Genomic DNA, 24,497 nt, shown 5'->3' on the forward strand with positions numbered 1-24,497 from the left:
CATCTCTTGCTTTATTTCAGCACACCAGGAAAGAGAAATTGGCAGTGATCGCCGAGTGCGTACATCCATAACAACTTCTGAAATGGTGGCCAAATGAAAGGTGGCCGAAAACCAGGCTTGTAAGAGATTCCCCAGTCGCCAGGAAATGCAGTGTAACAACCAGCCTGCATCATAACAGGGCATTTATCAGAATTTTATTCGTGATCTTGGCTGGTATGATCACGAAACGTATAAACAAATGATTTAATTCTTACTTTCGAGAATGTGAGACAGCCTCCCTGTTGGCTGTGTCACACTTCCTAATCCCACCTTCTATCATAGACAGCAGCTTCTCGATACAGGCCATGTCCATCTTCACGAAGTTCCGAAATTCTTGCGGATCTTCGGGCCTCAGTTCTTTCTTTGGCAGTGAATATAATCCCCTGCCTTCGTCCATTCTTTTCAGTCAGGGTCGAACTCAACAACGTCTGGTTTTTCGTTTTCATCGTCGTTCTGCCCTAATCCGAAGATTTACTGTCACTGCCAGGGCAATAGCTCCAAAAACAAGTGGATCCCTCATGTGAAAAATGCTGTATAAATGAAAATTTTGGATATACACATACCTGAGTGACCAAGTGTCATAATATAAAACTAACTGTTGAGTCTGTAATTCAGATAATGATAAAAAATTTCTTATTAAATAGTAACCTTGAGCTCAATTAAATAATTTGAACGAATGACGTTAAAATATGTCACTCGGTCCCGCTTGTGTTTGGCGCACCGAGCGAGGTGGCGCAGTGGTTAGCACACTGGACTCGCATTCGGGAGGACGACGGTTCAATCCCGCGTCCGGCCATCCTGATTTAGGTTTTCCGTGATTTCCCTAATCGCTCCAGGCAAATGCCGGGATGGTTCCTTTGAAAGGGGACGGTCGACTTCCTTCCCCGTCCTTACCTAATCCGATGAGACCGATGACCTCGCTGTTTGGTCTCTTCCTCCAAGCCGGGATGTGTTTGGCGCGTTAGACCGAAAGACTTTACAAGAGATCAGACAGACCTATTTGCGTTTCTCGCGTTATCACTGTCTCCTGCGCATGTGCGCTGGGTACATCACGCGTGGATGGTGTAATAGGTCTACGTGAACCAGCCTGTAGTCACAGATGTGCGCGCTTGGGGCGCTGGTGCATACGTGTACGGTTTACGCGCATTGTGTAATAGGCACTTAAGCTGCGAAGATCTGCCCCAGACAGAAAGAGTGTGGAGCCAATTAGAGCGTCAGTTTCGCCCAGCGCCAGTATCCGTTATATCAAGGGCCAGTCACAATAGCTGTGTGCAAGCTTGCCTCAGGTGAAGATACAACAGTTCTATGACACACTCCCTAACCGACGCAGTGCATGCGGAATGTTAGTTGAAGCTAGACGCAAGAAATATTCCAGTTCGCATTTTTTTTTTTTTTTTGAATCATCAGTCTTCTGACTGGTTTGATGCAGCCGGCTACGAATTCCTCTTCTTTACCAACCTCTTCATCTCAGACTAGCTCTTGCACGAACGTCCTCAATTATTTGGTGGATAAAGCACTCCATATTTAGGCCACAAGTGGCCCATCGGGACCATCCGACCGCCGTGTCATCGTCGGTTGAGGATGCGGATAGGAGGGGTGTGTGGTCAGCACACCGCTCTCCCAGTCGTTGTGATGGTATTCTTGATCTAAGCCGCTACTATTCGGTCGAGTAGCTCCTCAATTGGCATCACGAGGCTGAGTGCACCTCGAAAAATGGCAACAGCGCATGGCGGCCCGGATGGTCACCCATCCAAGTGCCGACCACGCCCGACAGCGCTTAACTCCGGTGATCTCACGGGAACCTGTGTATCCACTGCGGCAAGGCCGTTGCCCCCACTTATTTGGTGGATGCATTCCAATATCTGTTTCCTTCCTCTACAGTTTTTACCGTCCAGTACCGTGAAAGATATTCTCTGATGTCTTAACAGATGTCCTACCACCCAGTAGCTTCTTCTTGTCAGACTTTTGCATATATTCCTTTCCTCGCCGATTCTGCGAAGAACCTCCTGATTCCTTACATCATAAGTTGAGCTAATTTTCAACGTTGTTGCGTAGCACCCCATTTCGATTCTCCTCTGTTCCGGTTTTCTTACAGTCCCTGTTTCACTGGCATACAATAAAGTGCTCCAAACGTAAGTTCTCAGAAATTTATTCCTCAATCGTTAGGGAATACAATATTCCGCGAGTCACAGTGTCAAGAGCGTGCCGAGTTTACCAAATTTCAGGCATTACCTTTGACTACGGATAACGCAGCGGGCGACGGCCTTCACTGAACGACCTATAGCAGTGGCGTTTGCATAGAGTTGTCAGTGCTAACACACAAGCAGTACTGCGGGAAATAACCGCAGAAATCAATGTGGGATGTACGACGAACGTATCCGTTCGGGCAGTGTGGCGAAATCTGGTATTAATGGACAATGGCAGCAGACGAGCGGCGAGAGAGCCTTCGCTAACATATACGAAGATGACATGTCCGAAAGAACGGATACCATCTTCATATAGTTAAGGCTTGCCGGCCATTGACCTTCTTCTTCTGTGCTGGATGCACACGCATTGCCCGAACTCTTACGGGACTTGGTAAGATGGTCTGCCGCGAGTAATGAGTGTAATGGGCAGGGGCACTACGAATGTAGTGTGTGGACATTAAGTTAAGATTGTGGGTCTCACGAGGAGCGTGCAAGGGATAAATCCCTGCAGTCGCACTATCCTCTATGCCCTCGGTGGCTCAGATAGATAGAGCTTCATGCATGTAAACAGGAGATCCCGGGTTCGAGTCCCAGTCGGGGCACACATTTTCAGCTGTCCCCGTTGATGTATATCAACGCCTGTCGGCAGATTAGGGTCTTTATTTAATTATAATTCCTTCGCTAACAGTACGACATCGCCAGCACCGCCTCTCCTGGGCACAAGACCTCATCGATTTGACCCTGGACTACTGGAAAGTTGTGGTCCAGTCGGATGAATCCCGATATCGGTTAGCAAGAGCGTCCAAGTGTGGCGCAAACCCCACGAAGCCGTGGACCCAAATTATGAAGAAAGTACTGTGCAAGCTGTTAGTGGTTTCATAATGGTGTAGTCTGTTTTCATATGGAATAGATTAGGTCCTCTTATCCAACTGAACTGATAACTGCCTTTAAATGGCTATTTTCAGCTATTTGGTGACAATCTGCAGCCATTCATGGAGTTAATGTTCCCAAAGAACGATGGCATTTTTATGGATGACAATGCACCATGTCACCGGACTACAACATTTTGGACATGTCGAGCGAATGGTTTGGCCACTCAGATAGCCCGACCTGAATCCCATCGAACATTTGTTGTTGTTGTTGTGGTCTTCAGTCCTGAGACAGGTTTGATGCAGCTCTCCATGCTATTCTATCGTGTGAAAGTTCTTCATCCCCCAGTACCTACTGCAACCTACATCCTTCTGAATCTGTTTAGTGTTTTCATCTCTTGGTCTCTCTCTACGATTTTTACCCTCGACGCTGCCCTCCAATACCAAATTGGTGATCCCTTGATGCCTCAGAACATGTCCTACCAACCGATCCCTTCTACTAGTGAAGTTGTGCCACAAACTTCTCTTCTCCCCAATCCTATTCAGTACCACCTCATTAGTTATATGATCTACCCATCTAATCTTCAGCATTCTTCTGTAGCAACATATTTCGAAAGCTTCTATTCTCTTCTTGTTCAAACTAGTTATCGTCCATGTTTCACTTCCATACATGGCTACATTCCATACAAACACTTTCAGAAACGACTTACTTACTCCTCAATGTATACTCTATGTTAACAAATTTCTCTTCTTCAGAAACGCTTTCATTGCCATTGCCAGTCTACATTTTATATCCTCTCTACTTCGGTCATCATCAGTTGTTTTGCTCCACAAATAGCAAAACTCCTTTTCTACTTTAAGTGTCTCATTTCCTAATCTAATTCCCTCAGCATCACCCGACTTAATTCCAACATTTATGGGCCATAATGGAGAGGTCAGTTCGTACCCAAAACACTGCACCAGCAACATTTCGGCAACTATGGACGGCTGTAGAGGCAACGCAGTTCGGTATTTCTGCAGTGGACTTTGAAAGACTTGTTGAGCCCATGCCACGTCAAGCTGTTCCACTACACTGGCACAGTATTAGGAAGTATCCCATGCGAGGTACCGTAGTGAATCGGTTGCAGGTGCAAATCGTTTTAACACATCTTTCACTTCTGCTCTTGACTGAGTTGATGCGAAACGTATGTTCGGAAAATCAGGGAAGGTTATTTTTAACGTTTTAAAGCCAGCTGACGTTGATTTATCTGTTACGAAGTCACACATTACGTCAGCCAAGGCTCACACTTGTTTATATATTTCAAAAAGCTTCATAGATGGAATGGTTGTAAAAAATAACAGGAAACCAGCGTATGCCATCATTCGCGAATTCCAAAATGCAACCAGCAGTCCAGCTCACACAATGGCTGTGCCTAGCGAGTTACGAGAGTGTGTGGTACAATGGTCGCGCGGTTCCTCATACGTCACACATCTCTGTAGCTAGTCCTTAGCGACACTTGAAGCGCTGGAAAGAGTGACGCCACTGGACAGTGGATGACTGGGAACGCGTCATCTGGAATGATCATTCACCCTACGCCCTGTGGCAATCCGATGGCAGGCGCTGGGTTTTGCGAGTGCCTCGGAAACGTTACTTGCCATCATGTGAAGTGCCAAAGGTGAAGCGCAGAGGAAGTGGCGTTGTGGTGTTTGGGGTATTACTACGTGGTCTTCTTATCGCGCACAAGAAAACTCTAAAAGTGGAAGGACATGAAAACTTCTTTTGTAAATAAAACCGCCTTTCCTTGCTGCGACTTAATTTCAAAATGTCCAAGATGTAGTCCACTGCGACTTAATTTATTTTTCCCAGACGCGTTTCGTCTTTTTCTTACTCTAAGGCATCTTCAGTGGCATCTTGAACGATGCATTTTTGTTATTTTTAGATTATCAAACAGTTAACGTCGCGTCTTTTTTACCTAAGTAAGTACTCACTTGCAGGTTCTTGGCATCTGCGTTTCCTCTCATCTGGTCTGGAGGTCGCAGTACTGCTTCAATTCCGAAGCGTAAGCACAATTTTCTATTCCAAACTTTATTATTTCACGCTGTTCACCATGTTTTCCTTCTTCTTTGTGCTGCACTATTATTCTTTTGCCCTAGTTATAGCCATTTGTTCGAACATTGTGCTTTTAAAGGCGTAATTCTTGTGAGTTCATTATGTGTTTTTCCTCCTGTTTGGTTTGTTCACCTACATGTTGCCAAACTGACGAAGTATATGTTGAAAGCGAACGTCTATTCATGATGTTACATTTGTGTGTGTGTGTGTGTGTGTGTGTGTGTGTGTGTGTGTGTGTGTGTGTGAAAGAGAGAGAGAGAGTGAGCTGAAGAGCATATATCTATGTATATACCGGGTGATCAAAAAGTCAGTATAAATTTGAAAACTGAATAAATCACGGAATAATGTAGATAGAGAGGTACAAATTGACACACATGCTTGGAATGACATGGCGTTTTATTAGGACCAAAAAAATACAAAAGTTCAAAAAATGTCCGCAAGATGGCACTTCATCTGATCAGAATAGCAATAATTAGCATAACAAAGTAAGACAAAGCAAAGATGATGTTCTTTACAGGAAATGCTCAATATGTCCACCATAATTCCTCAACAATAGCTGTAGTCGAGGAATAATGTTGTGAACAGCACTGTAAAGCATGTCCGGAGTTATGGTGAGGAATTAGCGTCGGATATTGTCTTTCAGCATCCCTAGAGATGTCGGTCGATCACGATGCACTTGCGGCTTCAGGTAACCCCAAAGCCAATAATCGAACGGACTGAGGTCTGGGGACCTGGGAGGCCAAGCATGACGAAAGTGGCGGCTGAGCACACGATCATCACCAAACGACGCGCGCAAGAGATCTTTCACGCGTCTAGCAATATGGGGTGGAGCGCCATCCTGCATCAACATCGTGCATTCCAGCAGGTCCTTATCAGCCAGGCTGGGGATGATGCGATTCTGTAACATATCGGCGCACCTCTCACCCGTCACGGTAGCAGTTACAAAAACAGAATCACGCATTTCCTCGAAGAAAAAAGGCCCGATAACGGTAGATGTGGTAAATCCAACCCATACCGTGACTTTCTCGTCGTGCAAAGGAGTTTCCACGACAGTTCTAGGATTTTCGGTAGCCCAAATTCTGCAGTTGTGGGCGTTGACAGACCCCCGGAGCGTGAAATGAGCTTCGTCGGTCCACAACACGTTACTCAACCAATCGTCTCTTTCGCCATCTTTTGAAACGCCCACACCGCAAATGCCCTCCGCTTCACTAAATCACCAGGTAACAGTTCATGATGCCGATGGATTTTGTACGGATAGCATCGGAGGGTACGCCTCAGTGCCAACCAAACAGTAGTGTGTGGAATGCCGGTGCGACGTGCGACTGCACGAGCACTGACTTCCCCGTGCATAGACGAGCCCGCTACAGTCTCCATTTCTTCCTGAACTGTTCTAAATGGTTCAAATGGCTCTGAGCACTATGGGACTCAACTGCTGAGGTCATTAGTCCCCTAGAACTTAGAACTAGTTAAACCTAACTTACCTAAGGACATCACAAACATCCATGCTCGAGGCAGGATTCGAACCTGCGACCGTAGCCCTGAACTGTCTCAGCAGCATTACGCCTTGTGCTCGGTCGGCCACTACGGGGTCTATCGTCTAAACAACCCGTGGCTTCGAACTTCGAAATCATTCTCGCCACAGCTGCATTTGTCAACGGACCTTTACCCGTTCGAATCCCCTTCCTATGGCGATAGGATCGTAACGCTGAACTGGCACATTCCCCATTCTGATAATACAGCTTTACTAAAAGCTCCTTTTCAGGTAATGTCAACATGCTGCGACTGCTGGCGCATCTGATTCTCTCTCTCATTACAGCTGCTTTTCTACTTTATACACGATTGTCATGCGTAGTCACTGACGTTTTGCTGTCCAGCGCCATCTGTCGGACATTTTGTGAACTTTGTTTTTTTTTGTTCTAATAAAACCCCATGTCATTCCAAGCATGTGTGTCAATTTTTACCTCTCTATCTACATTATTCCGTGGTTTATTAAGTTTTCAAATTTATACTGACTTTTTGATCACCCAGTATACATACATAATGTGTGTGGGATGGGTTTGATGGTTTGTGTTTTAGAGTGTTGAATGTGAATGTAATAGCTGTTAGAGAGTGGTTGAAAGCCTTGGTGATCAACTTTGAGTTTGGTTTAAATGTTCTGTAGAGGGTTCAAGGACTGAGTGAAAAGGTTTTCTGTGTTATTACTATTACTACAATAATAATCCTCGTTTGGAGTGTCATTCTATTATTGTATCTATTAGCGTAAACAATGAACTGTTCGGCCTATATACTTGATGATTTATCAGCAGAAAGGAAAACCCTGTTGAATGATCAAGTACAACTGCCAAACAATTCATTGTTTACATTTATAGATAAAATAATAGAATTAAATTCCAAAAGAAAATAATAATAATAATAATAATAATAATAATAATAATAATAATAATAATAATAATAATATCACCCGACACTTTTTCACTCAGTTGTCCACGAACCCCTCCACAGAACATTTAAATCAAAACTCAGATCAGCTGATCACCAAGCAAACAAACTGGATAAGAACACATTTTACAACATTGTGTGATGCATCCAGTATATCAACAGTGCGGAGACGATATGGTTTGTATCAATATGAACAACGTTTACTGTATAAAAAGGCATTACTGAGACAATGGTTTGTAGACAATAACATTCCTGAATTAGACTGGCCTATCCAGAGTCTCGGCTTGAACACAATGGAGCATTTTTAGGATGAGTCGCAACTTCGACTTCTTCCAAACCCCAAGCGACCAACATCACTACGCTCTCTGGTTTGAGCTTATGAGGAAGAATGGGCCGCCGTTCCTCGACATACATTCGGCACCTCGTTGAGAGTGCACCCTGTAGCATTCAAGCCGTCACAAAGGTGAAAGGTCGACACACCCCATTTTAATATCCTCTAAGAAGTGTTCTGGAGTGCATGTTTCTGATATTCATTTCATGGTAATATCTATTGTGTTTCATAAAGAGTATGTTTTCAGACTCCGTTTTCTTTCAATCTGAGTCTACAAGCTGTCACACATATAGATGTTGTGTAAATTGGTTTTGAATAGCGAACAGTTTACAAGGATGGGTTGAATATCGATTGATTTGTGAATTACTCAAAACATTTTGACAGTTTTACTCAGCTCTTTGGAGTGAAACTGTTTTTGAGTGTGAGTGTTCGATAGCTTTGAACCGTGAATTTTAATTTCAAAACCTTTTCTTAAGAATTTATTTACTAGCGATTCATCAAGAACATTAACACATTTAATCACACTATGTGAATGTGGAAGTATTTGCCAATTGGTAACTGATGAAACAAATTTAAAAAATAATTGTTAATAAATGGAAATTATATTCATAAAAGCCCTTTTTTTTAAATAGATTTAAAATTATAATCAGAAAGCACCCTGTAAATAGCAAGTTACAATTTATTCAGAGGCAGAAATAACAATTTTTTTTATATAGTATGAGTTTTTGGGCTGAGAACCTTGCCGCTCCCTTTTAACACGGCCGTAGTCACGACCGCGTACAACAACCTCTGAAAGACTACACTGATGCAAATCTGCAACACACCAGATTACTTTAAACTAAAAATTTTAACAACTCACACAAACACAAACTATGCACACCGTAAGAGGGATGGAAATGGTACAAAACACTAACATTAAAAAATTAACTTGCCACCGAAGGTGGTACTTGATTTTAAAGAAAACTCTTACGGTGGAAGGGTGGCGAATAAAATCCCATGAAATGCAGTCTTACATAAAATGTACAAACATGTTCTATATTACACATATACCGCCTCTCAAGATGATAAGCAAGATAAAACATATTTCAGGAATTCGGCCTTTACACCTTAAGCAATAAATTCGTTAACACCGAATCCGACAAACATGACAGAGGCAGCTATGATCGTACGGCAGATCGACAAACAGACAGACAGACACCAACTGCCTAACGAATGCGGACGGGAGACAGACGAGCAAGCTGGGGACGAGAGACTGACCAAGAGAACAAGTAGAATTTAACAAGTTAATGAAACAACATATCTCGAATCACTTCTAATAAATTGCGATGTCTGGCGAAGACATGGCGCAGCACCCCCAAAACGCTCTCCTGAACCGTCCGCTGCTAGCTGCTTCAACGGACGCAGGAAGGCGCGCCGATCTCCCATCTCACGGCGTCGCAGCTCGCACCGGCCAGACCGATGTCGTAGGTTGGCTCCTGTTGCTCTCGTGTCGGCCGCGAAGCTACTACCCCTCGCTATACGGCGCGGCCCACTGGACTCACGTGGCGACCTCACATGCACCGACGCTCAAGACGGACAAGTCATCTTGTGTCCCATTGCGCGACCCACCAACCGATCGATCCAACCGCCAATGCCCATTGCCTGAACAAACTCGAGCAGACTGGCGGCCTAACACATATTAGCATTCCGGACGACAGCCAGACACTGACTGCCGCACAAATGCGAACGAGAGACAGACCAGCAACCGGTGACGAGTGACTGACCAACTGCCTATACTCGCCGAGAGTCCAAACTGACTCCTGGCGAGTTTTTTTTCCTTTATTGTAATTTTAAACACCTATACAGGCGGGCTGTCAGCAGCATAGTACGCTGCTCTTCAGCCTTAAGTGGAACAATAAACATGACAGAGAGGTGATATATACAATACAAAAAACGGCGGGCAAAAAAATGGAGATACAAAAAAAAAAAAAAAAAACAAACAAGAAGCCGTTCACGTTGGACGAAAAAAAACACTAACACTTGGAGACACGGCGCACAAAACACGGAGAACAGCGACGGCACATGTGAACAGTTGAGTTGTAACTGCACGAAACACAAAACGATGCACACACATTAAACACTGATGGCGATGATCTCCGGCGCGCGAATGTTCACTGAGCGTGTACGAGTCCGGGGACCTGCCAAGAGAGGAGGTGGAGGAGGAGGAAGGGGAAATGGGAGAGGGGAGAGCAGAGATGCCATGGGCAAAGGAGGGAGGGGGAGGGAGGAAGGGGGAGGGGAAGCCCGGGGGAGAGGGGAGGAGGGAGGGGGGAAAGGAAAGAGAAGGGAAGGGAAAGGGGGGGAGGGAGGGTGCCTAAAGGAAAGGACACAGGAGGTGGGGGGGGGGAGGATCAAAGTTGATAGGAGGGGTAGATGCAGGGGAGGAGGACATCATCAGGGAGGGGGAGCTGGCGGAAGCCACCTTGGGAGAGGGTAAGGAGGGTGGAGAGATGGAGACCGGGTGGGACATGGGAATACAGGTGCGGCAGCGGGCGGGGGTGGGTGAGGATCAGGGAGACGAGCGGGTGAGGAGGGTCGAGTTTACGGGAGGTGTACAGGATCCGTATCCTTTCAAGGAAAAGGAGGAGGTGGGGGAAGGGGATGAGATCATACAGGATCCGTGTGGGGGAGGGGAGACAGATGAGATAGGCGAGGCGGAGAGCATGGCGTTCAAGGATTTGGAGGGATTTATAAAAGGGAGGGGGGGCGGAGATCCAAGCCGGATGGGCATAACAAACGATAGGGCGGATGAGGGATTTATAGGTGTGGAGGATGGTGGAGGGGTCCAGACCCCACGTACAGCTGGAGAGGAGCTTGAGGAGACTGAGTCGGGAGCGTGCCTTGGCTTGGATTGTCTGGAGGTGGGGAGTCCAGGAGAGGCGACGGTCAAGGGTGACGCCAAGGTACTTAAGGGTGGGAGTGAGGGCGATAGGACGGCCATATATGGTGATGTAGAAATCAAGGAGGCGGAAGGAAGGGGTGGTTTTGCCTACAATGATTGCCTGGGTTTTGGAGGGATCTCCTGGCGAGCTTATAGCGCCCCTTAAATGCACGTGAACAGGCAAACTTTCCCGCTTTCCACCAGAGGGAGACACCAAAGCTGTGATTGCCACAGCGGTGCCACCGCCAGAAACGGAGGGCGACTGCTACACACTACGCGCTGCGGCGCTCTCTCAAAACAGGAAATTTTACCACGGCTCGAGCTGTAAACAGTTTCATTGTAGTTTCGGGACGCTCTAACGAGAAGTAACACATTTTGCAGTTCGGTGGAAGCTCTCCGGCTGAGCTGCAGAAAGTGGACATCGTGGTGTGGAACCAGGAGCTATGCTCGTCTCTCTACTGGGACGGCTTCGAGTACCCGGTCTACCCCACCATGATCTGCGCAGGTGGCGTCGAGCAGCAAGCTGGCTCCTGCAGTGTGAGTGTGCACAGATATTAGTGTGCAAACGTTGCCTAAATGTAGCTTAAGTTTCTACATTTCGGGGTGTACAGGGCAAGGTCAGTTAAGGGGGGTAGAACGTCAAACGGGCCGACTTGGAGGAGGAGAGGCACCACAGGATATTTTAATTTCCACTGTCTATACTTCTACAAATAAATTCATAAAACTTTGTCAGCATGACCAGGAAGGATTCAGAATTCACACTCATAACAGTGGAAGTTCAAACACATAACAAAATAAATTTTTTGCGTGTGCATCTTCATCATTTTTTCACTTACTGTTGGCTGCATTTGTTGCTATAGGTACACTTTTCTTCATGAGTAAGTGAGATTCTTCAATAAATTTTGCACAGCATGCAAACCATACTTACAGGTGTATGAAACTCTAGAATTTTCCAAACCTATCAAATAAAGTAGGCCTATTCCCTTTCCCTTACCCTTACAAAAAACTACTCATTGCTTACTTAATTATTGAGCGTGTTGCATCAGCCACATGGGAGTCACTCTGTGTGAGCGTTGACCTCAGTGATTACGCACCTGCTTATCGCTCTGTGTTTACAAACAGACTATAAAATTTGAGCTTTTTCTAACCATTAAGTTTAAAATGTAACAGCTCATTCACTTTTTCATAAATTAAAAAAATTCTAGAGTTTTGTACACCTGTAAGTATGTTTTGGATGCTGTGCAAAATTCATAGAAGAATTTCTCTTACTTATGAAGAATAGTGTACCTATAGCAACAAATGTAGCCAATAGTAAGTGAAAAAATGATGAAATTTGACATGTAAAAAAATTATTTTACTATGGTTTTGAACTTCCACTGCTATGAGTGTGAATCGTAAATCCTTCCTGGTCATGCTGACAAAGTTTTATGAATTTATTGTAAAAACATAGACAGTGGAAATTAAAATGTCCTGTGCTACCTCTCGTGCTCCAAGTCGGCCCGTTTGACGTCCTTTCCCCTCTTAAATATGATGCAAAATCAAAAAATTATTCTGTATTTTTGAAAGTAAAAGAGTAACTGTTGGGGAAAAATGTAATTATTACAGAGTATTTAATTTCTGAAGTTACAAATGAAGACTAGAAAAAATAGTAGCAGTGTATTTTTTGGGACAGAAATTCTTAATAATGTTTCATCAAATATATAATATACGTGTGATATCGTTATGTACACTAAAGATAGAAAATTGAGATCTTATAAATGAGGTAGAGAACACACGAAATAATACATGTGTATAACAGGGATTTTTTTTGTGGGCGATGCTTCTAGAATATTTACGGTGCGAAACGTACTTCGGAGAGAAATACAACTATGAATTCAACCAGCAATGGGCAAGAAGTATTTACAATTCTACTTAATATATTGACAATAATATAGAAAAAAGACATACGCAAAAGAGAATCACTGACTTGTATTCTTTCATGAAAATCAGCAGAACCATTATGCACAAAGTAGAGTCCTCGTTTGATATTTCTCACCCCCAGTACCAATATGAGGAATTGACCATTTCCATATCACATAACTCTTATTGATAAGAGAAATATCTTTTTTAATTTAACTGGAAAACTATTTTGTCCTTGTCCAGAGGCTTTAGAGACATGACTTCTAGGTACTCTTCCAGTATTTTTTGTATGGTACGGACATCTCTGTAGCTGCATTAATTCGTCTTTCCCCCTCTAAATTTAGGCAGATATAATTTCCTCCACCTACATGTGCTGATTATGGTGTGGAATTTCTGAAGCGAACCTCCATGCTTTCGTCCATTTTTAAAAAGATGTCAGAATCGGAGTCAGTCTCCTCATATTTGCTTTTTTTTGTGTACTTGCCACAGCTTTGGTCACAGGCATAGTTTTCTGGCTCTCTTGTTTTTGATTTACTCCTTTTTTGTTGGGAGGCTTTTCTTTTTACAGCGATGGGTTTACTGCCGCAGGTGTGGTCGGTCTCCCGCGCTAGTGCGGCTGGCGTATGCGAATGGCGGCAACCAGCACTACACCATTGTGTGGTTGGTGGCCTAACCATAGGCAACAGTGCGTGTGAATTTTTGAATGGATCGTATCGTGTTTAAGGATTATATTGACTGCTTTATAATTACCTCCATATAGTAAATGTGACAATAATGAGTAACTCAGCAGATAGAGTACAGTTCTCTGTGTATATAACATAAATTTGGTGGCTACACATTCAGTATTTGAACAAGTATGGCAAATGTTCTAGAGCTGTGTGCACATTTATTTTCAGTCTATATGTGCTGTTTGTGAAAACTATTTTTTAGCTTCAAAGTGAAATTTCTAATTGAAAAACGAATTTTGACTAGATGTTCGTAAATAATGGCAGTGTAATAACACTAGGAACGTTAGTCATAGGTACGGATTTCTTTTGAATAGGTGATGGTGTATCTTTTTCCTTTTTCTTGAAAGTTTTCACTGTATCATTTGTAGAACATCGTACCACTATGATGTCGGATAAGTCGTAAGAAGCAATTTGATATAGGACACTGTGGTCTATCAAGTCAGGGAAACAGCACAGAACTCGCCTATAAAATGCACCTAAACTGCGGCGCATGCACTCTGAGCGAGATTTTAAAATGCTCTAGAACCTCTTACGTCACCAGCTTAGCCAGTCCTAACTGTTTGAAGCTCATTTCTTTTTCTCGCTAAAATCATCCTTGAATGTTAAGCACACGTTGTTGTTGCGCTAACAAATTGAACAACTGACTTTTTGCGTAAACTTTATGTCAGCTAAACCGTTTTGTTTCTTAATTAGTTTTTGCATTATGTTTACAAATGTCTTTTTTCTCCTCGTTACCCTCTTGGGAAAGTTTAAACTACTTAACAAACTAAACAAAAAAATTCAAAAATCTGGCCAACTAAGCCGATTGCATAAAGAGGGCGAGAGGGTATTCAAAATGTCGCATGATGCTCATGTGGTCAGCTTAGGTGGCCCCTGCAGGAAAAATTGAGGTTTTTCCCCGGTTTTATAGATCACAAGTGTCCTGAATCAAACTCTTCGTCTTTACTTCCAGTACGATACATTCTATAGTCCTTATTCTGCGTTCTCGGCCTATGACTTGCAAACGATTGTTCTGTAAGCATCGCTGTTTATTGACTCTAAAAGCGAATATGTCTCTATTGAAGTCATAATCAGATCTGTGATAGTATAAAGTAAGTTATATAGTGGAGCATATAATTAACCGGAATACAATGATTATGTATACGTTATATATACAGTTCTTGTGCCTGCTGCGCACGACCATAACAGTAATTTTCTGTGGCTCTCTTATTTACACATTTGTAACTGACTAATGCCCAATACTACGACGCATACGAAACATATATCATTCACTTAATTCCACTTTGTGTCTCTTTTCCTACTCGTCAACCAATTCTTTCATCCCATGGCGGCGTACACCCCTCACACCCACATGTTCGTTTCGTACTTCAGCTTGTGGAGACAAACAAAATGGTGCAGGCAGGTCACACTTAGGTGTAAGCACAGTGACCGTCGGAGTTCAGTTGATTCAGTCAGCGGAAATAAATAAAGCGAAGGAGATATGAACAGATTGGTCACATAATATGACAAAATCAGACGGACGGAGGACGTCGAAAAAGTTGATAGAAGGGCAGCTCGGTTTGTACTACCATGAAATAGGGAGGAGAGTGCCACAGATATGATACGCTTGTTAGGGTTGCAATCATTAAAACAAAAACGTTTTTCGTTGCAGCAGTATGTTCTCTTGAAATTTCATTCACCAATTTTCTTCTAAGAGCGTGAAAATAATTTGTTGGCGAAATTATCACCATACATAGGGCGAAATTATCATAATAATAAAATAAGAGAAGTCAGAGTTCTTACGGGAAGATTTAAGGGTTCGTTTTTCAAAAACACGTTTCGATAGTGGAGCGGTAGAGAAATAGTTTGAAGGTGGTTCGAGGAAGCCTCTGCCAGGAGCTTAACTGTGAATTTCTGAGTAATCATGCCCCCCCCCCCCCCCCCCCCCCAACCAATTGGATAAGAACCAACTCTAATCCATACATATTATGTGTTTGTGTGTGTGTGTGTGTGTGTGTGTGTGTGTGTGTGTGTGTGTGTGCGTGTGTGTGTGTGTGTCAGTGAGTGTGTGTGTTTCTCATCTCCTCTTAAGCCTATGGACCGCTTTCAATCAAACTTGATACTCATATAGTTTACTGTCAGGCGAATATCGTTGTGGAGGTAAGAACCACGTACCTATAATAAGGGTGGGGGAAGTAGAAGGAGCATAACCCGCAAAGGATGAATTCCCAGACTTTATTCATCCAATATTTCAGAATGAGAGCACTTAGCGACTTTCAACGAACTTTACACATAACTTCAAACCTTAACGAAACTTTTTATTGCTGACAATCCCTACTAAATGACGACAGGAAAAATTTTGCGGTGAACACATAGTGTGTTGTGGGGCGATCACTCTGTTGTAGAAATAATTCAGAAGCCAAGATCGCTTAAATACTGTTTACTAGATGACTGGTTTCAACACACTAAAGGTGCCATTATCGGATCTGAATGTAGCTTAACATGTATAAATATATCGTTACATCCAAATGATTTATACATGTTAAGCTACATTCAGATCAGATGATGCCACCTTTAGTGTGTTAAAACCGGTAATCTAGTAAACAGTATTTAAGCGATCTTGGCATTTTAATTATTTCGACAGGAATTTTTTTTAACACATGCTACTTTTCCGCTGTTCATACAGTGAAAGTACCGTATGAGGCATGACGTTATAATTTATTAATTCTTTATCACTGAATATGTTCGCGACACATTTTACAGACGGTATGCACTATAGCACACTTAGTATAAGTGAAAAATTATAGCCAGCCGGAGTGGCCGAGCGGTTCTAGGCGCTACATTCTGGAACCGCGTGACTGATACGGTCGCAGGTTCGAATCCTGCCTCGGGCATGGATGTGTGTGATGTCCTTAGGTTAGTTAGGTTTAAGTAGTTCTAAGTTCTAGAGGACTGATGACCTCAGCAGTTAAGTCCCATAGTGCTCAGAGCCATTTGAACTATTTGAAAAATTATAACATTGTACGGCACATAGTTTAGGAGGTATGCCGTAATAAACAATGAGATACGTGAAAAACTACCGCATCGTACATGACGTTAAAATTAGTTTCTTCGCTGCTACTGACTCTATTCGTAACAAAAAAATGGTTCAAATGGTTCTGAGCACTAGGGGACTTAACAGCTGTGGTCATCAGTCCCCTAGAACTTAGAACTACTTAAACCTAACTAACCGAAGGACATCACACACATCCATGCCCGAGGCAGGATTCGAACCTGCGACCGTAGCAGTCGCGCGGTTCCGGACTGCGCGCCTAGAACCGCGAGACCACCGCGGCCGGCCTCTACTCGTAACACATTTTTCAGACAGTATTCACGTATGCTGCTGAATGTGCCTACACAATTATATCACTATACAACATATAGTCCAAGAGGGATGAATGGGCGACATTTTTTAAATTCCTGATATTCACTACTATATGTTATGGATTATTATTATTATACATATTGATTGAAACAGTAATCACAGCAGATGAGTTCACTATTGTTATTATCATTATGCGGGGCGATTCAAAAGTAACCGTAAGCTCTTTGTTGGTGTAATGTATGGTTCAATATAAGAATAAAATGTTACATAAAGTTTTGCCTGAAATTGCTTTATTTCCGAGTTATGACTCATAATGCCATTTGTGGTAGACATTAGATCATGGGCCAGTAAAGGCTCTAGCGTGTCGTGTACGCCTGCGTATCGACTGATGTTGCTTTGTCGATAGTGTCCCTGCATATTTCGGACGAGTGCCAGAGAATATCTCAAAGTTGCTTATCCCGATAAGTGGACAAGTCGCGCAGGACCAGATGCTGGGGCCGCCAAATCTCTGGATCTTAACCCCTGGGCTTCTACCCTCGGGGCTGTTGTAAGGAGCTCGTGTATTGTGCTGTAATCGAGAATGTAGCACAACTACGGCAGTGAACTGTGCAGAATGGGATGAGCGGAGCCCCCAGGAGCGGTAAGACTTCAAGCACGTCAGTGTCTTCATCTCTATGGGCATCACTCTGAACGTGTCCTGAGGTAAACATACAGTACGTAGTTGAATTGAATTTCAGGTCTCTTCGCGTCGTTGTTTTCTGAAAAGAATCAATTCTGTGTTGCTTCCGTTGCACTTGTGATCCCTATTCTACTGCATAACTCTGAAATAGTTGCTTTAAGTGTTACTCTTACTTTGATGCATACATTACATCCACAAAACGTGTACAGTTACTTTTGAATCAGCCTGTATATTACACAGTTCTATACATATTGTAACGTTTACTCACCAGGTAGTTCGGTTATATATAAAAAAGGGCATGTGAGCCCTAATCACTTCTGTTAAGATAAATGCATTAGTAGAATGAGTAAATAAATAAAATATGTTACTGCCATGGGTAAGGTAGTTAATTATCAACATCTTTGATGACACAAAAATAGTGAAGGCACTAATGAATGAAAGACATTAGCTGCCAGTGGGCACTGATTTATATCAATGGAGCAAGTTGAAAATTTGTGCCAGACCGAGATACAAAGCAGGGTCTTCTGTGTACTAGGTAGATCCGCTGACCATTACGCCGTCACGGCACGGACTACCCTAGCACCCAAATTCTCAACTTATCCACACATTACGCATGTAGTCCCCCTATCCTCATTACCCGCTACATTTCTCTGATTCCTGTAAGAATTCGAGCTATATACATACATATATATATATATATATATATATATATATATATATATATATATATATATATATATAGGGTGGTCCATTTGGTCCATTGACAGTGACCGGGCCAAATATCTCACGAAATAAGCATCAAAGCATCAATCGAAAAAACTACTAAGAACGAAACTAGTCCAGCTTGAAGGGGAAACCAGATGGCGCTATGGATGGCCCGCTAGATGGCGCTGCCATATGTCAAACAGATATCAACAGCGTTTTTTTAAAATAGGAACCCCCATTTTTATTACATATTCGTGGTGTACGTAAAGAAATATGAATGAACCACTTTTTTCACTTTGTGATAGATGGCGCTGTAATAGTCACGAACGTATAAGTACGTGGTATCACGTAACATTCCGCCAGTGCGGACAGTATTTGCTTCATGATACATTACCCGTGTTAAAATGGACCATTTACCAATTGCAGAAATGGTCAATGTCGTGTTGATGTATGGCTACTGTGATCAAAATGCCCAACCGGTGTGTGCTATGTATGCTGCTCGGTATCTTGTACGACATCATCCAAGTGTCCGGACCGTTCGCCGTATAGTTACGTTATTTAAGGAAACAGGAAGTGTTCAGCCACATGTGAAACGTCAACCACGACCTGCAACAAATGATGATGCCCAAGTAGGTGTTTTAGCTGCTGTCGAGGCTAATCCACACATTAGTAGCAGACAAATTACGCGAGAATCGGGAATCTCAAAAACGTCGGCGTTGAGAGTGCTACATCTACATCGATTGCACCCGTACCATATTTCTATGCACCAGGAATTGCATGGCGACGACTTTGAACGTCGTGTACAGTTCTGCCACTGGACACAAGAGAAATTACGGGACGATGACAGATTTTTTGCATGCGTTCTATTTAGCGACGAAGCGTCATTTACCAACAGCGATAACGTAAACCGGCATAATATGCACTATTGGGCAACGGAAAATCCACGATGGCTGCAACAAGTGGAACATCAGAGACCTTGGCGGGTTAGTGTATGGTGAGGCATTAAGGGAGGAAGGATAATTGGCCCCCATTTTATCGGTGGCAATCTAAATGGTGCAATGTATGCTGATTTCCTACGTAACGTTCTACCGATGTTACTACAAGATGTTTCACTGCATGACAGAATGGCGATGTACTTCCAACATGATGGATGTCCGGCACATATTTCTCGCGTACGTTTGAAGCGGTATTGAATAGCATATTTCATGACAGGTAGATTGGTCGTCAAAGCACCATACCATGGCCAGCACTTTCACCGGACATGACGTCCCCGGATTTATTTCTGTGGGGAAAGTTGAAGGATATTTGCTATCGTGATCCAACGAAAACGCCTGACAACATGCGTTAGCGCATTGTCAATGCATGTGCGACCATTACGGAAGGCGAACTACTCGCTGTTGAGAGGAATGTCGTTACACGTATGGCCATATGTATTGAGGTTGACGGACATCATTTTGAGCATTTATTACGTTAATGTGGGTTTTACAGGTAATCGCGCTGTAACAGCATGCGTACACAAAGCTACATGTATCACACTGGAACAACCGAAGCCGCGCGGGATTAGCCGAGCGGTCTGCGGCGCTGCAGTCATGGACTGTGCGGCTGGTCCCGGCGGAGGTTCGAGTCCTCCCTCGGGCATGGGTGTGTGTGTTTGTCCTTACGATAATTTAGGTTAAGTAGTGTGTAAGCTTAGGGACCGATGACCTTAGCAGTTAAGTCCCATAAGATTTCACACACATTTGAACATTTTTTTGAACAACCGAAATAAAATGTTCGTGTAAAATTGTGAACCATATGTTTGTGACTATTATAAAGCGAAAAACGTGGTCCAACTAAAAAATTCATATTTCTTTACGTACTACACGAATATATAATAAAAAATGGGGTATCCTATTTAAAAAAACGCAGTTAATATCCGTTTGACCTATGGCAGCGCCATCTAGCGGGTCACCCAAAGCGCCATCCCCCTTCAAGCTAGACAAGTTTCGTTCTTTGTAGTTTTTTCGTTTGACCCTTGTTTCGCGAGATTTTTGGCCCGGTCGCGGTCAATGGACCACCCTATATATGTATTTCAGACATACAGGGTGACAATTATTGAACTACATGAAGTAAAATCGTCATAACTTCTGAACGTTTTGCATTATGACGTTCAAACTGCACGGTTGGCCGCGGGGCGTGTTGGGAATTAGTAAGCGCCGTATGGTTTGCCTTAGAGGCGAAGTCCACTTTCATTTGGATGGGTTCGTCACTAGCCAAATTGGCACATTAGGGAACTGAGAAACCGCATTTCGCGGCCGAGAAGTCTCTTTAGCCTCAACGGGTGACTATGTGGCGTGTAATGTCGAGTCACTCATTGGTGCGATATTTCTCGACGGCACGGTGATTACCGAACGGTAAGTGAAGGGTTTGGAAGATCATCTCATCTCCATTATCCAAAGTGACCCTGATTTCGACAAAAAGTGGTCCATGCAAGACGGAGCTCGACCCCATCGAAGCAGGAGATTGTTTGATGTTCTGGAGGAGCTCTTTGGCGACCGCATTCTGACTCTGGGGCACCCAGAGGCCACTGGCATGGGCCTCGATTGGCAGCCATATTCTCCAGATCTGAACACACGCGACTCCTTTTTGTGGGGCTATATTAAAAAGGAGGTGTACAACAATAGCCCCAAAGCCACTGCTGAACTGAAAACGGCCACTCAGGAGGTCATCGAGAGTATCAATGTTCCGACACATCAGCGGGTCATGCGGAATTTCGCTGTTCATCTGCGCTACATCATTGCCAATGATGGCAGGCATATCGAGCATGTCATAACCTAAATCTGAATATCTGTAGTGTCGTTAACATGTTAGATAAGGTGTGTGTACGCCGCAGTTTGTAACTAATTTACGTTTTTCCTTATATGGTTCTGGAATTGTCATCCTGTACGTAACTAAGGCGAGAAAAGCCAATGATTCCTTCAGTGTAGATGCACACCAAGCTCGTACGCTTACGGCAATCAGAGAAATGTCACGAGTAATGAGGATAATGGGGAATGTGTGGATAAGCTGAGAATTTGGGTCCGACAGGAGGTGGGGTAGGATAGTCCGTGCCATGACGACGTAGTGGTCAGCGAATCTACCTAGTAAACAGGAGACCCTGCTTCGAAGCCCGATCCAGCACAAATTTTCAGCTTGCCCCATTGATATAAATCAGTGACTATTGGCAGCTAATGTCTTTAATTCCTGTGTGCTTTGACTCACAGTGGCTTCAGAACTAGAATGATGTCAGAAAGAACAGACACCACATATAAATACAGCAAAATTATGCACTTTGAAATATTGAAAATTTTACATTGGAAATGATACCTACAGGCTGATTCTGGAGGGCCGCTGTTCCACGAGGGAGTCCTGGTGGGCATCGTGTCGTGGTCCTACAACTGCGGCGAGCCACCCTATCCAGACGTATTCACGCGCGTGTCCAGCTATGTGGACTGGATCAACCAGTACATCACCGCCTAACAATGGCTGTGGGTCGCTTCCTGATTACAGCAAAGTTTTAATGTATTACGTATGCCATCTTGTCATAAGTACAAACATGTGAACAACTGACAATAAAATACAAAATGTAATTCAGTTCAGTCAAGAGTGTGTTCCACCACTTAGACATCACACGTCATCCTATTTTACTAAGCAGTCTCGTTATTGCGTAGAACAAACGTTACTTAACATGCAATATTAGAAAACTATAGAACTTTTGCTGAGAAACACAGTAGAAATCGACGAGCAGGTTATTTTCAAGCTACTTATGTATAGTCGTGCTCAAAAGTATCCGAACGACCTGAATTGCATTTCGCCTGATTCACATGCAACCCACATAACGCAGGTGTCTAGCAGGTCCTCTAATCGCTCCTCGGTACAGTCGTTTGACTATTGAAAATGGTTCCAACAAGTCACCACTAGAAAACACTGCTCTGTATCGCAATAACTGTCTAGCAGGTCCTCTAATCGCTCCTCGGTACAGTCGTTTGACTATTGAAAATGGTTCCAACAAGTCACCACTAGAAAACACTGCTCTGTATCGCAATAACTCAAGATGTAAAGTAATACCAAGGCAACACAAATATCAGGGAACACCTTATCACAGATAAGACTGTTCTTAAGGCTTGTGAGCTCACATTTATTACAATAAATGACACACCTGAAATGGTACCATTCTCATTATTACGTCAGATAGGTAATGCACATAGTAAGTTCGTCGTATTCATGATTTCCTCTTCAATGTAACATACCGTACTTATTATTTAACACAAAATGACATTAAAAATTTAAGTTATTCACGAGGAGCTAGTTGAGAATGTGTATGAACTTCAAATGACACGACGAACCGTCTCGTTCTGCATATGGATTCAAACCCAGGTCATGCAGACTAAGCTAAGGCTTCGCGATTAACGGAAACTAACAGTCATTCCTGACGAAGCATACAGAGAGTGATATACCTCGATTTTAGACAGTATCAGTTATCAAATATCAACTTAAAATAACATAACGTATACATTGTTAACGGACGCGAATTCCTACCCAGCATCTACTGTCCTTGTTAACGATCTACGAGAGATGTTAAACATTTCTTCTTCACAAGTAACTTACTTGAGATGCCGTGAGGTAAAGCTTTGATTTGGACAGGAATTCGAACCCAAAACCTAATCGGATTGTTATCGAAGCACAATCTACTGTGCCATATCGGTTTTTCGCGGCAGTAGCTAGATGTTCTAACTGAAAAGACGAGATGAAACATAAATTTTTTCCTTCCCAGGACTCCAAAGTGTCACCTATCGCTGTTATATTTCAGAGAAAACGAACGTTAAATATGGGTTTGCTACACCAGCAGCGACATGTGAGGATGTTAGAACTAGAAAAAATATGACGAAGAGTTCAGTGGTGATTGGGAATCGAACCCCATAAATATCGTTGTTGCCTGCACGCAAAGAGATGTCAGCTACTGAATTTTTCTCCACCAGCAGCTCGGAATAACATCCTTGAACTTACAGTGATCTCGCAAATAGTTCTGTGTCTTGCTTGGAGTCAAAAACGTCATATATCGATAGTGTTGACAACGAAAGAAAATACATTAAAAATCAAAATTATTATCCACCAGCAGATAGGTGTCCTCATGCTAGAGCTTAATAATACATAATGAAAACTTATACTGGTGTCACTCTGAGCTAGAATTTATGGTCAGCGACTAAGTGTAGGGTCAATGAGTCAGATGCGTGTTTTTCAGCAGGTAACGTCGGCCTAATCATGTGGGAGAAATGACAGCGACGTATATGGGAAGGCAGTAAGATTCCTTGGCTTTTGGTTTGGCAGTATTCGACAGCCATTTCTAGGAGCTAGTAAATGAAGAAAGGCAACGCGTTTTTGTTTTCAAGTAAAGTCTTCATCAATTACTTTAGTTTTAATGTAATCTACGAGTAATTTCTGATGTTTGATATTAAGATGAAAGGGATTCCGTGACAGGAAAAGAACCTATTCTTGGGCAACTACTTCTATAATGACCAAAAGGCATTATACGATCTTCAAACACATGTGTTTCAGCAGCGGTATGAAGAAAATGATAGTAATAACGACGGTATTAATCGAGTTATCCGGTAACTTCACGCTTCACAGTGGATTTTCTCGAAATTTGCTGAATTAATGAAAATTTCCAAATGGCCTCACATCGAGGCTATGATGCCTAGAAGAGTCTTTACATCCTGCTGACATGAGAATAGCATAATCCCCGCGTCAGAAGCTTGCTTCTACTTAAACATTTAATAGACTCGCATGTTTTCCACCGTGACTAATTTCGTAAGCTAAGCAGATCATCCGTTACAGCACACTCTTGGGGCTGGGAAATGTGGCCAAAATGGTCTGGTGGAACGAACTATCACAGGTGCTATGCGTGGGTTCAGGCGTTTAATTTTAAGAGGCACAAACAGACTTACTTTACCTCTGGTAAGCTCAAGAGAAAGATGTTATAATCCAGAATCCGCATTAAACATCACGTTCCTTCAATACCAACTGGGGAATGACATAGGCGGAAGTCATGGTAAACAGAAATACAGTCGCCAGTAAACTTACTTACATTAGAAAATTTTATTTTATTTGATGAACCGATTGCCATTTAAAGGAACAGGGCTCTTATTTTACTCGTACCTGATTCAACTAGAGACGTTGAAAAATTTGGTGCTGGACTGTAAATCGAATTCGTATCTCCTCTTTCGAGGATCTGAATCTCTCGGAACAGTATAG

General features: G+C 43.0%; 1 protein-coding gene and 1 pseudogene across 2 annotated transcripts in view; one reads left to right on the plus strand and one right to left on the minus strand.

Annotated features, from left to right (window-relative positions):
- Window positions 1-21,803, plus strand: part of LOC124551745 (trypsin-1-like) — a 252,714-nt gene extending 230,911 nt beyond the window's left edge. Inside the window, exons 6-7 of one of the 2 annotated variants that reach the window (XM_047126464.1) lie at window positions 11,255-11,410; window positions 21,579-21,803. In XM_047126464.1, coding sequence (XP_046982420.1) covers window positions 11,255-11,410; window positions 21,579-21,725 — 303 coding nt within the window. In that variant the 3' untranslated portion in view covers window positions 21,726-21,803. The remainder of the gene's footprint in view (window positions 1-11,254; window positions 11,411-21,578) is intronic. The other variant, XM_047126465.1, reaches the window with a different exon arrangement.
- Window positions 1,754-1,871, minus strand: LOC124552372 (annotated as a pseudogene).
- Window positions 21,804-24,497: the final 2,694 nt, after the last annotated feature.

Source organism: Schistocerca americana, chromosome 1 (genome assembly GCF_021461395.2).
Source record: "Schistocerca americana isolate TAMUIC-IGC-003095 chromosome 1, iqSchAmer2.1, whole genome shotgun sequence".
Classification (NCBI taxonomy): Eukaryota; Metazoa; Arthropoda; class Insecta; order Orthoptera; family Acrididae; genus Schistocerca; species Schistocerca americana.